Raw genomic sequence first — 16,707 nt, 5'->3', positions numbered from 1 at the left:
ATTTGTGTAAAGGGTAGATCTCATTAAGTTTTATTACCACAATAAAAAAAGGTAGTATTACAAAGTAACCTCAGACATGTAACTGAATTTTTAAAGTACTTTTCTTTAATTTTGAGATATATGTGAAAGGTGATAACTTTAAAACTTTTACACTTTCATGAGTTTTTTTCTCATTCAATATTAACATTCCTATTTAATTTTGTACATGGTATTATATATTCTTTTTTTCTTAATGAGAGTTCTCCAAATGGATACTGTAAGAACCTGAAGTTCCCCATAAGTGGCTGGCCCATGTCCCCTAGCGATTACCAGTTCTCAGCCAGAGAGAGAGAGATGGCCCTAAACTGTCCAAATATTAGCAGTTAGCAACAGAACAGCAGTTGAACTGATGAGACACAGGTGCTGGACAGCTACTCTCAAAACTGAATGACCTCAGTGACTAGACCAAATCTTGCACCTTACCAAAGACTCAAATCCTTGAAGATGAAGGGGACTGGGCCACACCTAAAGTATGTTCCTTAGAAAACTGCATATTCCTTAGTTCAAATGTTTGTGCTGAGGTACCTTGAGAGGCAACAAGGTTAAAACTTGACAATACTTCTGAAGCATCAAAGAGGAAGTAAAGTTATTTTACTTCTATCATTGCTCTTATCAAATTTTGTATAATTTATTTTGATTTTCGTGTCTCTCTCCCTGACTAAACTATTAGCTCCTTGAGGACTCTGCATAAAAGGCGCATTTAATAAATGGTTATTGAATTAAAATGAAATTTCTCCTCCTTGCCATTTATTCTAGCTTAAATTCTTTTTACATTTAATCCACTTTGAATCATGGTTATTTTTCTCCACTGATTCTTCTAAGATTTGATTGTTACTAATGATAGTGATAATGATAAAAGCAAATAATTACTTTATGTCAGTCTATACATTGTTTATATGTATTGAGTTCTTTATGTACATTATTTCTTTAAACATTTTTAAAGCCCAGTGAAAGGGAGAGTTTCTGTAGAAGAACTAGACAGAAATATTAAGGATGAGGAGGATTACCCAGCTAGTGACTAGGAGAGCTGGGAGGGGACCCAAGTCTATCAGACCATAAAGCACATTTTCTAATACCTCCTTGATAAACATGTCCTCTGTATCTTCTATCTGGTGTCCTTATCTTCATCTTAGTCACTGCTAACGAACGGTTTTGTGAATCACAATGTCAAAGAAAGAGTTCCTGAAGAGATCTCACCCTCGGGTTGAATAGGTTTTTTGGGGTGAGGGGCGGGGAGCAAATTTTATCATTTAACCCAGTGTCTCTCAATCTGCATACATCATCAAAACTGACGTACTTAAAAACAAGAAAAAATATAGATTTCTTGAGCCCACCTGTACAGATTCTGATTTTGTTCTGCTACAGGACCAAGGGATCTGTAGTTCCCAAAACTTCCCAAGAAATGCTAGATATCAATGTGACTTGGAATCATAGTGGATTCAGACATAAAGGCTACCACTAGGTTTAGGAAGGCCAACTCAGTGCCTCCTTAAACCCAGGGAGGCCACCACCCTTGCTTCCATAAGGAAGTCTCATCATTTTATTTTTATTTGGAGGCGAATCCCAGTTTTGTGGGTCTGAAAGGATCACAATTTGGAAGAGAACATTGTTAGAAAAAATAGAAAAATATCTAACTTTTGTAAATTTTACTAAAACATGTCCCAGTGAGCACATTGCTAGGTCCCCTCTCAGGGCCTTGGGAGAGATCTATATGAATATTTTATGCTAATTTTTCTATCTGTAGCATACATTAAGGTTCTAAATAAAGTTTTATCCAGGGTGAAAAAAGTTACATGGATAAAATAAACAAATAATGTTTGGAAAATATCTGCTTTGGTGGAATTTCCTATCTTGCTCTTAGCAATATCATAACAATAACTAAGTATTTCTCTGAAATAAAGATTTATGATGTCTCTAGTATTCCTCTTATCACTCCAGAAGTACTATCAAGAAAAAAGTGAGGTCAGATTGGCTTATTCTTGGTATATCCATATTTCCGAGTACATTTGACCTTTGAATAACACGTGTTTGAAATGCATGGGTCCACTTATATGCAGATTTTTAAAAATAAATACTGTAAAGGTATTTTCTTTTCCTTATGATTTTCTTAATAACATTTTTTCTCTAGTTTACTTTTTTGAAGAATACAGTATATAATACATTTAATATGAAATATGTGTTAATTGATTGTTTATGTTATTTGTAAGGCTTCCAGTCAACAGTAAGTTATCATTAGTTAAGTTTTAGAGGAGTCAAAAGTTACACATGGATTTTCAAATGCCCAGGGGGTAAGCACTCCTAACCTCTGTGTTATTCATGAATCAACTGTCTATTTATTTAATAAGCCATTTAAAATTTTTCCAGGAAATAGACTTAAACTTGTGGAACTATAACCCTCCTTTTTACCTGCTCATTAATATAGTTTGCTCAATAATGTTTAAAAATATACTTAAAGGATCTTTGGTTTTGTTTTCCCACCACCACCACCATCACCCAGGACAACATTCATATATCTTTAAAATAAGCAGGAAACGTCAGAAGGTATTTGCCTACAATCTCCACTGGCCAGATGAGACATAACTGATAGTAATATTTTCTGTGTGCAGGAGTGCAGCAGGAAAGACAGATATAGAACATGCAATTTCTTTAACACATGCCATCGATTACTATAAAAATGTAAATAATGTGGTTTCAGACCCTATAATTCAAAACTCAATTTGAGCAGTAACTCTTTTTAAAGGTAATACATTCATAAATTCAGTAATGAGAAAAAATGAGACCAGAGCTCTTCTTGACAACCCAGGGTGAAAATGTTCTCCCCAGCTATGAATACCATTGTAGCCTGGGTACTATAACCCCGTCTCACTCACAGACTCTCTGCACAAGCCCCATATATCTTAACCTCAGTAGCACAGAGAAAAATCTTAGTCTGCCTGAAGAAATAAGACAGTTTTAATAAATCACAGTCTTATAATAATAAACACAGGAAATCTCTGGAAAATTGAACATCCAGTTTTTTTCCTACCCAATACCCTGTCTTGGCTGCCACTGCTAAAATGGTCTGACACCATACTCACAAAACTTCTTAAGTCCAGAAGCCTTAAAACTAATTTGGTCTGGTGTATAATTTCCTGTAGTACTTCCTTATTCAACATTACCTTTGTGTTCTAAGGACTTTTGTACTGCCTTCTGTCGATGGAACACACATGCTTCTCAAGAGTGACCAAACCAAGTAGCATATGATCCCTACTCTTTTACTATAAATTCAGACAAGATATTTTAATCACAATGTATTAATGTCTACAAATACTCATTTTTAAATTATGAAATCAACCCAATCTACCCAATGGATTTGTGGGCTATAAACTGGGAGACCAAAGTTCCAGACAGAGAAACCAAAGTCATTTTACTCAATAACATTTCCCACTTCACTAAGACAAACATAACGAATATGCATTAGTTATTCTTTGTTCAGGTCAATGCCTTTTGTGACCACCCTCCTGGTCTTCCCATGTCAAAACAATCATGTTCTCAACATCACTCTGAAATAGGGGCAAGCAGTCTCAAAGCTCCCAGTATAATTTTCTTTCCATTCAACTGTGCTGCCGCTCATATATCATGTCTTTCTGTTTGATATTAACACTGTTGACATTGTTATTTCCCATGCATGGAAGCAGAAGTGATTGTTAAAATACTGTATCTAATTGTACTCATTCTATACTGACTATAAACAGAGTTTCCCTTCTAAATTTACACTTCCTTCTGTTAGCCACCTCTGCCCACAGTGAATATCTGTGATGAGAAGAGAGGGTAAGCCTGGGTTGTTTGAGGGAGACTATCTCACTACCAGTAAAACAAGTGGCGATAAGAAAGGGCTGTAAACAAAAAAAGGCCTTATTACCATGACTAGCAACGCCATCACTACAAAAGTTTGTATGATCAAACTATAATAATTTGGCCATCATATGGATCTAGGGATGTCTGTTTTAGTAAATAGTAAAGACAAACTTTATACTTGATCTTAGCCAAAAGGCTGAGAAGAGAAGTGAAGACAGAACTTTGAAAGTCTGGCCAGAGTGACCAATGACAAACTGCTTAATATCTTCTGGTTACTAGGTTCAATTTTATTATAACTCATTTACAGATATTCACTTCATTTTAAAACCCTTGTATGAGTTTTAACTTTTTTAGTGCTTTCAGTTCCATTTCCCACTTTACAATTGCCTTATTATATAGATATTATGGTTATTGTTAGCAACTACATGTTATTCAATTTTTGAGTCCAACAAAGAACTCAATGCAGTTTTTAATAGAGACACAATAAAAGCAAGGGATGGGTAAATGAATAAATGGAAAGGATCCAATGCACAGAGAGATAAAAATGACTTTGCCAAATCAAATGATGAATAACTCAGGTCTTAGATTTTCCCTTGTTCCATCAGAAAATGTATATGTTGTTATAACTAAACAATTAATGTAATAATGTTACTAAAAGCTCTGGAAACCTGCAACCTGTAGGACCTGGAGTTACAATACATTTATTACTGCATATTATAAGCTGAACTCCATATTAAATGCTTCAGCCTTGACTAAGAATAATGTCATAATTTATTAATGGATCCCACATCAGAGCAGTATAAGAGGGTCCAAAGTAGTATTCATGTTCTAAAGTTATTAGCATGAATTTGCTTCAACATGTTGATATTTCAGAGTACTTAATTATGTATTTTAAAAGGCAAACATGAATGTGGGTACCTAAAACAATTAAAATATAACCTATGAATGTCTGCAATTACAAATTTGAAGTTGTCCATGACATTTATGAAATGAACAATTCTTCAAAGAATGTTCTACATATTAACAATGAACAAATATCTAAAACTCAGATGTTACAAAATGTTATTATTCTAAAAAATTATAATTCTAATCAGCTTTTAATTCTATAAATTGAATAGTCAAGATAAATAAATGTGGATAAAATTTTAGAAGTATAACAAAATAAAATATATAAAGTGTGTTTTCTACTTACAAGTATACTCTAAATGAAAAAATGTAATTTAGGATTTTTTTATTATATCAAATGTGGAAGAAGTGAAACATTAACATATATGTCTCAATGTCTAAGTTTTGAAAAAAATCTATTGTTTAATGTGAGTTTTGAAATATATCTTAACATTCATATTTATCCTAATTCTCTATGTTTACTACATATTACTCCTAGAGAACTTTCCAAGAGTTTAAACAGGCAACTTTATATTAATGTGTGTCTAAAAAATTAGAAAAAAATTACTTGTTTATTAAAAATAATTAACTAGAAAGCATAATAACTAGAAAACACATCAATAAAATGTGTCTTTAGAATCAGAATCTAACTATTTACAAATATTTGGTATGATATTTTCATTTCCAGTGCTCAGTGTACAAGGATCATGAATTCCTGAAAACAAGTGCTACTTGTCACATAATTAAAACTGGTGAGTAAACCAGTTCCCATTTAATTTCTTAACACTTTGAGCTTTAAATCTAGTTTTCACTAATGGCTGTGATTCTCCATGTGAGAGCCATAACTGGAGCACGGGGGAAGTACTTTAGTTCCTTCCAGTCTAGTCCAGGGTGCAGACTCTGCTTCCCTTAAAAAGATTGCACTTAAGTGGCTTAGTCAGAAGTCATAACAATGGAATAAGTTTACACTAAAATAACATTGACAATGTTTATCAACAAACTAATCAGAGTAATGTGGAATAGACCATTAAAAAATTAGATTCAATTCTTTCTGTATCAAATTATACCTCTATTCTGCTTTTATGCAATTATATTATGTACAGATCTTTCAGCTGTCAATGCATACAGATAGTTCTAAGACGACCAAATTTTAAGGTAATTTTAATCAGACACAAAAATTGAATTTTAATGTGATCGAATGGCTTTAAAAGTTTCTTTCATGGGGAAAACTTAGAGAAAATTTGACAAACAACAAACTCAATATAATAAAAAGTGAGGTAAAATGTTTTACTTTAACATTTTTCTATGGTCCCTCTTATAAACCTAAGAACCAAAAAACCCAATTTGTTAATCAAAACATTGATCAAATTAACTAATTAGAAAAGCAGTGCCTGCTGAGCATAATAAATCTTTAAGTATAATCAAGAATTTTGGCCTCATGAGGAAAAAACATCCAAAAAAATATTGAATTATACCTTCAGTATGAAAAATTTTAAAATCTAACCAGTAAAATCACTGGCACTGTTGCTCCTATTTATGTTCTGCATTTGCTCTGCAAAAGACCATAATGAAACATCTTAGCTATATAATAAATTGAATGCTGAGTAATATGTACAATGTTAGCAACTCATACTTTTCCCAATTTTATTGCAAAGCATAACCTTAAACAAGTTAAAAAAAGAATAAAAAGTAGTGTCCACTATCTAATAAAAATTATCATATTTTCACGTTCTTTTCTGTAAGAGATAAGGTGTTTTAAAAATTTGCTTGCTTCAAGTGATAACAATAGCAACAATATAACGGTACAAATGAGACAACTTTAAAATATCACATTCTAGGTAATCACTTCTTAAAAACAGAAAAGGACTGAGCAAACTCCCACCCACTTATCAAAGGAATGCTAGAAGTTACTTCGCCACCATGTTTAAAGCAATCATAAGTAATATTCACTATTATACAAGCAACACTAGTACAGGATATACATCAAAATTCATTGCCACTTTGCAGAATGCCTAGTACCGTATTCAGAATGCATGCGATTATTTTAATTTAAAAGGAGAAAAATTAGACTGCAAATTTAGAGGAACGTTTTAATATAGAAACATAGAATAATGCAGGGTGTTTTGTGCTAATAAAAAAGCAACAAAAATCTAATTGCTATTGCTGCTTTTCATTTCTGGAGTATGCTGACAGTTGCCCTAAATAAAAAGCCTTCCTGCTCTTTATTCTTTCAAAAGTAGGCATTACCTAAATATTTAACACTTTGAACTGAATCATGTGTACATGCCAGGCATGCCAAATAGTTACAACAGACTCTCTGAAAAGGTATTAGTCCAGAAGTTGGGACTCTGCTGAGCAGGTCTAAACTTGGAAGGGACAGTTTCAAGGGGATATAGAAATAACATATTCTACAGTGAAGGCAGTAATTCCAGCAGCTGTGTGGGCTCGCTATTTTCAGAGTTGGATGGCAAGGATTTGGGGCTACGGAGGGAAACTACAAGCTCTAACTTTTACTTTTGCTTTCTGACTTTTTCTTCTTCCTTCCATTCACATCTTCTGGTAGGAGGTGATTCTCCCCTCCTGTAACCTCCTTTCTAAGTTAGGCTACATGTATAGAAACTAGTATTCAGGGAAAAGCTGGCTTTACTCCAGAGTAGAAGTGGTTATGAAAGCAAATGCCTATGAATGTTTCACCAGCTTTGTGCCCCCTTTTCTGCCTTAACCAGAGATGAGGATGAGAAAGATCTGAAGAGGGATGTGGATGCAGCTTTCTCCTCCTCATCTCTCAATTTGTCTAGGCAACACACCTCTCCCTCAAATACTAACCTGAATCTAATTTGAGGCAAGAAAATCTTATAAAGAGAGCGAGTAGGAATAAGTATTAGCAGCCCTGACAGTGCCAAAATATCTCTTTGGGGTGGGGGAGGGAATTGGGGGATTTCAAAATGCAGAATCTGCTTTTCTATTGACTGTATTTATTCTTTAATTATTAGTAAGAAAAACATATAACTAGATCACTAGGCCATTTTAAAAACATGTCACAAATTATAAAAATGGCTCTAATGATATTTCTTCTCCCATGTGCTCTTCTAAAATGCTATCCCCTCTCTTTGAAACTGGGTGTCTCTGTAACAGGCTCAACTAAAAGATTATGGAAAAGTAATGTTATAAGATTTAAAAGCCTTGGTAATAAAAGGCATACCACTTTTGCCTATCTTTTGGAATACTTGCTTTGGCATATTAGAGTCACCTTTTTTATCTAAGGCTGCCATGGTGTGAGGAAGTCCGAACTATCCCATACAAAGAGACCATATGGAGAGGCTCTGAGAACGCATGAAGAAAAAGAGGTGCCCAGTCAGCCCCCAGTATCCCCAGACTCCTAGCCCCTGATTTTCCAGCTGTAACCACCATCTCTGAGAAACCGCTAGCCAGAGGTATCCAACTGAGAAATTTTTGAATTCTTGATGCACAGAAACCATAAGCACAAATATTGTTATTAAGCCACAACATTTTTGAGTTATTTGTTATGCAAATAATCAAAAAGACCAGCATTAATTTTACTAGCACTCCAGAATATGTGACAATGGCACATATTTGAATACACATGTACACATGCATTTACAAAAACAAACAGCTAGAATATTTGCCACAAGCTACATAGTCAATGAAAAAAAATCATTCGACTTACAGAAGCAATTTGAAGAGTCTATGGTTCATGTCATTAAATGCTGGGAACACAATGAGGTGGAAAATATTGTATGCTTACTTTCTATTTTCTGAGGAGTTAACTATTTTTTCTATGTGTATATAGCTCTCATAGAACAATTTTATGCCCATTTAACTTTCGATAACCGTCTGAGGTCATTAACTAAAGAACTTAGAGTCTTCAGTTCTTTGAGACAAAATATTGAACACACAAAAATTATTTGACATGTAAGAAATTCAACATTCTCAAATAAGTTAAAAAATGAAACAAGCCTAGTATATTCAGAGACTGCTGCTAAAAAAATATATACCCTTCGACTTCTTTAATTTTTTTTTTTTTTTTAAATGAAGCAAAGCTAGCATGTGTTCCTGGACTACTAATTTAGGAGAAAAAAAGAAGGAAATGGAGATTTCGCCAATGACTAGTTTGGGTGATTTGAATTGTCTAGTTCCTAATGCTAACTGTGATAATTAAACAGATCCAACTCTATTAAAGAAATAGCAAATGCAAGGTTTAAGGTTACTAAATAGAACAGGGATTAAGAAGGAGTCAGTTCATCTTAGTGTGTAGTAAAAAAAGTATACTAAACAGAGAATTGAGCATAATCAGTCTCCTTTGCAGAAGAGTTGGGGTTAAATCTTGCTCCCTTTTTAGCCCACTCTCCTTCTCCTCAACCCATCTAAATAAAAGGACTTCTATAACTCCATGAAATGGGAACTGGGGTCTTGGTAAATTTCACCAGGATCCTCTTCAGAGAGATGGCAGGGGCCAACTCATCTGGAGTATAATGAATAAGACTCACACTGGAACACTTCTCAGATGATAAAATTACCCTGCCAGTTAACTGTGCCTCTTAAGCAAAAGAATATGGAGACTCTGTGCATCTGTGCGCACAGCCTCACTCTCTCCCATGTGTGCTCTCTTTCCCCCACATACGGCGAGCATGCGCGCACACACACATACACACACACTCTAAATCAACATTTCCGCTAAATTACCCCCTTCCTTGCCTCTTCACACACCCATCCCCCTCAAAAAGAACGGAGCCAGGAATAGAAGCCAGGAGGGGACTCAGTAGCAGAAACTATAGCCTCCTGCATGTCATCAATGTAAATCTGAATCTTAAACTTCAATCCAGTAAAATTTGTTTTCATTACCAATAAAGAATTAATTGCAACACACAGTAAAAGGAGAGTAGGAAAAAGTTTACACATTCCTTCTTGCTTACATTGTACTTAGGCCATATTTTTAAGTGTTAGGCTGATTTGTAAATAGTTGTTACAGTCTTTTATGTATATTACTTTCTACTTTTATAGAGTAAATCTATTTCTGGCCCTTGCTGACATGTCAAGATTTGTGATCCACCCATTCCAACAGTTAAAAATTAATTAAACAGGGAGCAAATATTTATAACTAAGACTTTGCATATGACACATACAAACATACAGTGTTGTGTGCATTTACTGTATTATTATTTTATGATCACTTTATGATAACTCATGTGAATGAAGATGTTTTAAAACCAAATGGCTAAATTAAGGATGAATGTAAAACTCTAGTTTACTTTTAAAAATTGCTGTATTTATAATAATTTAAATAGCTTACTACTGAGAGCCACATTCCAAAGTTGCAGTAAACCTATTTTTATAAACATGTTTTCTTTCTCTTGTTACTGTTGTTCATGTCCTTGAAGTGAGGGGTATCTGGACTTATTTCAAATGTTCTTATAAGTCACTCTAAGGAAACCTTTTTCTAGATAAGTTGTAAAGAACATTTTTCTTAAATGGCAAGTACTTTATCATCTCTGGCCATTTAGATTATAGGTGTGGGATCCTGTTTTATATGGCACCCTGCTACCATGGAACTTTTCTTTAGCTGATTTAGTTAGAAAGCCGCTGCCAAACAAAACAGTAGGAGGGAAACTGTAAAAAAGCTTTAAAATACTAAAAAAAGAAATAAGTGAACAAGCAGCAATCTAAACATAAACTAGATGACTATTCCCATGACCTATGTTTGATGGAAAGAAATAGGAGAAGATTCAGAGAATTAAAGGAACCAATTTAGGGCCACACTCACTATCTCTAAAAATAGAAATTACTTCAGACAATTAGATATATGCTGTTGTACTGATTGTTCTGTCACAAATCTCAGACATTATTTAAGTTTGATGAGTCTGATGTCATAGGGGTTTCTTAAAAAATAAGAGGAAATGATATGAAATTTAAAAAGAGAAATTAACATTATAAATTAGTTCTGCTGACTTAAGGCCTTTTCTGCTAGCATAAAAATAATGAAATCAGCAGAGTTACATGAGATAACCTGTGACTACAGCAATTAAAATGTTCTTAGGCAAGCTCAGTGAATTCTGAAACACAAACACAACTATGGAAAATAAAATTGTAAAAATGAAATATTCTGAATATTGCCCCTGACAATACTTGATAAGTTATATAACTGACCAGTATAACTTTGGAATATCAATCTCATAATATCTTTGACTGGGACACACTGCTCTTGTACAACCATGTGATTGACTTAAAACACTTTCTTTGTTGTTTATAATGCATGTAATCATAAGTATTAAAAATGAAATATGTAACATATTCTTTAGTATATGTTACATATACTAAATATGTTTTGAAAGATTAGTATCTTTAATTATTCAGATTAGGCCCAATCAAATATTTAAACTAAACACATATTTTAATTTTTAAGAAAAAAGTTGTTTATTAAAGAGAAGGCAGTTAACTCCTGTGGAGCCCAGGGTAAGTCAGTCAGTCTGTCCGTCAGTCAGGCATTCACTTAGCTAACACTACTGAGAACTGGTCAGGAGCCAGGTGCTCTGGACTTACTTGTACTTAGGCCATATTTTTAAGTGTTAGATTGATTCGTAAATAATAGTTACAGTCTGAGCATTAATACACAGAGACCTTGTTGCCTGCCTTGCTGCTCCAAATCCTCCATACTACAGGCATCACTGCTGGGATTTCCAAGGTTCAAAGAGGTTAAGTCACTTATTCCAAGCTCAAGGCAGAATGTAGACAGAACACAGTATCAGAGGTACTTCCACCTCACCACAGCTGTCCTCAAGAGCTACATGGGGAATTATCATTTACTCAAAAATACTTTGAGCCCAGGGAGAGTTCATTAAATCTCAATAGGTTAAGTCCCAAATTCACCTCAGGACCAAGCCCAGAATAAATCATATTATTTTATGGTCTCATCACATGTATCTACTTAATGTTGAGGCCAGAAGGCATTTTCCCATTACTGCTCACAGAAGGACTGCCTTCCTTTTTGTTCTGTCCATCTTTTCTCTTAACTAGTTGTGCAAGAAAAAGTGTGACCCTTTAGAATGGGTTCTAGCCTTGTCCTTCTAAATGTCATTGGGTGTGTCCTAGATCAACAGGAAGAATAACCAATCGATTTCCGGCATTGTGTAATACTAAAATGTGACCATGAGCATCAGAGTAGCAAAGAATATTTTGTAGGCAGCTTTATAAAACTATTGGGAAATAAAAGTATCTTGAAGAGGACGAGTAAAATATAATATCTGAAATATAATTTTGGTTGGTCTTCAATTAATACTACCATGAATTGTTCTCTCTCTTAACACTTACTCTAAAGTTATATCAGACTATCCGATGTCTCTCCAACGACAATCAAATATGTGAAACGAGCACTAACTGTATCGAACACAGAAGCAATTTCACAAAGACTTAAAGGTGATAACAGGGTCTCACATTCCCTTAAAATTAATGATAGCTAGTGAAATAATAACGGCTAGCATTGTACAAAATGAAAATATAAAGGGTATACATATAGTCTCATCGAGCTATTTGTGTCTTCCTGAAGAAAATATTTGTGACCTTCATTAGGGCCAAATATGTGAACAAATGTAAAAGTCACTTGACCATACCAAATAATTAAAAGTAACATGTTATTACTTTTTCACGCTGATTCATTATTCATTTTGCCATTATTTACTGAGCGCCTACTCACTAGGCACCAAGTGCTGAGGATACAGTGATGAACAAGAGAGATATGGTCACTACCTCCGAAAGCTTGTATTTCGGGAAGCAGATAATGGGAAAATATTTACGAAAAATATATAATTACAAACAGTGACAACTAGATGAAGAAAAATTACAGTCTATTTTGAGGATGAATAAAAGTAACTCTAATATTTGAATAATGACTTGGTGGAAAGTAATATATTACCAATACTATTAATCCTACTGTGGTTTCTGTTGCTTCCAATGCCTTCCAATTAAAAAAGCTTTAATGTTTTAAGCCCTTTCCCATCATCTTGCTGTAACTTCAGAGCAATGCAGAAATAGAAATGTGCATAAGTATAGATAAAGTACTATGTAGCTAAAGAGGCAGGACATGTAAATAGGGAACAAAAAGCAATTTAGTTTGGTAGAACTTTAGCAGAATGAAGTAGGAAAATAGAGTTAAGACAGGAAAGGTAAAAAAAAAAAAAAGACCAGGTGTAGAAGGCCTTGAATACCAGAGTTGAAGTTTCCTTTTCAATGGGGAGAAGGGAATCTCTAAAGAACTTAGAACATGAGCCTAAGAATGCTGATATTTCTCAGAGATTATTTTAGAAGCAATGCGCAAAATACGTGAGAAAAAGAAAAAGAGAAACTGTAATTACAAATATCATTTGAGAAACCATCACAATAATTAGTCAACAAGAATGTGGATTATTAACGTATCAATGAGACTGAAAAGAAGAGACAGGTATAAACTATACTGAGGAATAAAAATTTTTATGAGTCAGTAACTGACTACACTTAGGAGACAAATCGTTGAGCATTCAAATCCAAGATTCCGAAAAGAACAGTTGAGCTATTAGCATGAAGAAGGACAGACAATAATGAGTTTGATTTTGAACCCACTGATGAGGTGCTGTAGCACATCTAGCTGAAGGTTATCAGAGACAGGAGGACAAGAAACACAGATCTGTCATTCTCTTAGACGGGACTACTGATGTTGGAAGGATAAGCAAAGAGGAGAGCACAGGATAAGAAAGTTACTGAAGACAAAATCTCTGGGGAACCTTAAACTTAATGGTAGTGAAAAGATGTCAAGGATGAGCCTTCTCCTCTACTCATTATTTTGGATCATATACTCACATAGAATTAAGATGGAGTTCTAAATAATATTTTTAGGACTTAATTGATATATTTCATCAAAGAGGTTTTTATTTAATCATATCTGAGTGCATGGGCCACTATAAGAACACAGCGAATTAGTAATTATAGCAGGAAATATCACAATGTATATCACACTGCTTTCTAAATCTTGGGAAAGCTGGATTAAGGATCTAGTTAAGGAATTATGGATTACATACCTGCGGTACCCATTTGGAGGGCACAAAGCTGGTCACTTCTATTACAGACAAACCGGTTTGGGAAAGTTGATTGATAAATTCAATTTTTACATCTGTAGGAACTATAACCTATGAAAACATTAAAAGATATTTTATAAGTAATTTGCATGGGGTCTACAGAAACATAAGTAGAAAATTACTTCCTAACTGAAAGCAAATCTTATTTATAAATTCTAACAAGTGAGAACAACTATAATAGTATAGCATACGAAATCCATGTAAGTCTTTAGAATCTTACTAAATATAAATATTTAATTTACCATTTGAAATTGACTATATAAATTTGATATCAAACTACCTTTTCATTCTGCAGTCCATCCCTAGGTCCAACTTCTACTATTTTAACATATTCAGGGAGTCCAGACAACTGGGATGATTCCTGTAAAGGGAAATACAACGGAAGAAACACAGATAACCATTAGATTATCAAACCTGCTGATTTGAAAAGTCAAACAATTACAATTTGTAAATTAAATTCTCATCCCAGAAATTTAAAGTGATAAGGAGTCAATAGAGTGAAGTAATGCCAGGTTTATATTATTGGTAATATAAGGTCATTTTTTTTCTTATACATTAGTGATGTTTAATCTAGTTATGACTAAAATTCAAAAGATTAATTTCTAAGATGTAACTGTGGAAATGTTGATTTACTCAAGATCTAAAGAACAAATCTGTTGGGTAATTCTGCATGTGATAAATTACTTACCATTGATAGAGTTTATTAAAAAATTAGGTCTTTGTGTTAATAGACTTCTAGCAAGCACAGTCACACAAGATGCTGCCTTCTATACCCCGAACTTGAAGAGTGTGGATTTGATTTTCTGTCCTGTGCTCAGAAAGCTGAGGCTAGGAAGAAGGTGTGCTTTTTTTATTTTTTCTCTGAATCAACACAGCAGAACCAGCACCTAAGCACAGCTTCCAGAAAGACAGAACGCTCAGCCCAGTAGGATCTAACCCTTGATATCCCACTGGAATAGCCTCAGCCTGACATAACACTGTGTTCTACCCGTTAGCCAACTCTGAAATGGCAAGAAGATCTGCACTCTGGAATCTGTGTCCCTAAATTAAGTACTATGGACATACCATATTTAGAAGGACACTAGTTTAAAACAGAAAAACCAAGAAGTCTTTCTAAATATCATATTGCAGTTAAAATTAAAAGTAGGCTACATCTTTTCAGACTGTACAAACAATCTCCTGGTGTCACTGAGCCAAGTTAAGTGTGGGTAACTCATTAAGTTCTTCAAATGAAGAGCTGATAGCATTGATTCAGATCAGCATGACTTGTACTTCAAGGTTTTGTGCTTTGCCTTTCATCAGGGATGATGAATTTAGGTTGACCAATTTATATTGCTTCATTCTGTCCCTGTAACAAAGACATACACTGGTGAAGTGGTAGCTTCAATACAGAGCTCAGTTTGTTTCTATGACATAGAAAAATGCTCACGGGCTCTTTTGGAGTCCAAAGCTGTTACTTGGTTTTATTAGCATTCTGTACTAAGTAGAGGAACCCAGATGGTCCCTGTTACAACATACACATACCACCCTTCACAATTTCCAAGAAATCAGGCAATTTAATAAACAAAAATTAACCAAGAAGAAAATAGAATTCTTATTTCTGCATAATCTGAGCAGGTTGTGACGCACGCAGTTAACTTGGAAGGGTGGAGGGTTGAGAGAGGAAGCATGATGTTCCTTAGCTTTAGGCTCGGTTTTGGATGGCAGTCATGAAATCATGCCTCATTTAAAAAGAGGGCATAATTTCAATCAGGCAATAAAGGGCAGGGATAGTATGGGAAAGTGGAGAAAATAAAGAGGAGCTCACTCTTCTTTTTTATTATCTCCAGTCCTAAGACTGCAGAAATGAAACATAAAACTAGGCAATTTAAGCCATGTGGTCTCATTATCACTGATTGTGTCCTGAAACTGCATTTGCAAGAGCAATTAGCTTAGAGCATGCATGAACGAAGGGTACTTCTTTACTAAACATCAAAGTTTAACAACGAAAAAGAACATAGTGTTTTCTAAGGTGAACTATATGCTTAGTATATCACTGTGCATCACTGTTGTAGCTAGCAGAAGTAACAAGCAATCAGAAGAAAGTATAGACTGCCACCAACTACAGCCATTTCAGTTAAAGCAGAACATATTCTCACTTAATATCATTTTAGATTTCTTCTTGTATCTAATGCTACTATTTTGTCTTTCCAGGCATGGGTGCATATTGCCTCTACCTGAACACCTGAGAAATCAGAAGAAAATTATAATGTGTTCAGTGAGTTCAAAGAGTAACAAGTTCCCCCTTTTATCAGCAAACAAAACAAAACAAAACAAAAACAAATGAATAACACAAAAATTAAGTCAATTAACACATATTCACCGAATAGGTGTGATGTGAGAGCCTTCTCTTCCTGGGCATGACTATCTCCGTATTGACTTTCCTAAGGAGCTTCAGCTATACACAAATCATGCCCACTAGGCATATCTACTTAAATGCATATAGAATTCGATGATTCAAAACTGATCTCATTATTTCCCAACCTTACTCCTCTACTCACATTATTTCCCAACCTTACTCTTCTACTCCCACCAGATGCTTTTCTTTATCTTTTCTCTTACCACTTACAACTAATCGGTCCATTTGTTACTGGTTTTATTTTGGCAAAAACCCAGCACCCAACCAGCACAATGCATAATACTTAGAGTGTGCTTAATAATTACCTGTTATTGTATTAGTAAATCTGTTCTGTCACTGGCTTCATTAAAACTGTCTCTTTTTCTTCACTCAGTCTGTTGCTATAGCTTCCTAAGTATTCTCCCCTAATCTTATCTTTTTTCCAGG

At 34.4% G+C, this 16,707-nt stretch overlaps 1 protein-coding gene across 3 annotated transcripts in view; it reads right to left on the bottom strand.

The window, feature by feature from the left end:
- The window catches only part of HMGCLL1 (3-hydroxy-3-methylglutaryl-CoA lyase like 1), a 159,019-nt gene that overhangs the window by 105,465 nt on the left and 36,847 nt on the right, over window positions 1–16,707 (bottom strand). For all 3 annotated transcript variants that reach the window (XM_039853118.1, XM_039853117.1, XM_039853119.1), the window contains exons 2-3: window positions 14,164–14,244; window positions 13,827–13,934 (exon numbers count right to left, since the gene is read on the bottom strand). In XM_039853118.1, the coding sequence (XP_039709052.1) occupies window positions 13,827–13,934; window positions 14,164–14,244 (189 nt within the window). The remainder of the gene's footprint in view (window positions 1–13,826; window positions 13,935–14,163; window positions 14,245–16,707) is intronic.

The sequence above is a fragment of the Pteropus medius genome, unplaced genomic scaffold (assembly GCF_902729225.1).
Source record: "Pteropus medius unplaced genomic scaffold, Ma_sr-lr_union100, whole genome shotgun sequence".
NCBI classification, from domain to species: Eukaryota; Metazoa; Chordata; class Mammalia; order Chiroptera; family Pteropodidae; genus Pteropus; species Pteropus medius.
The sequence above is the reverse complement of the archived record's forward strand: the minus strand, read 5'-3'. Positions and strand labels throughout refer to the sequence as shown.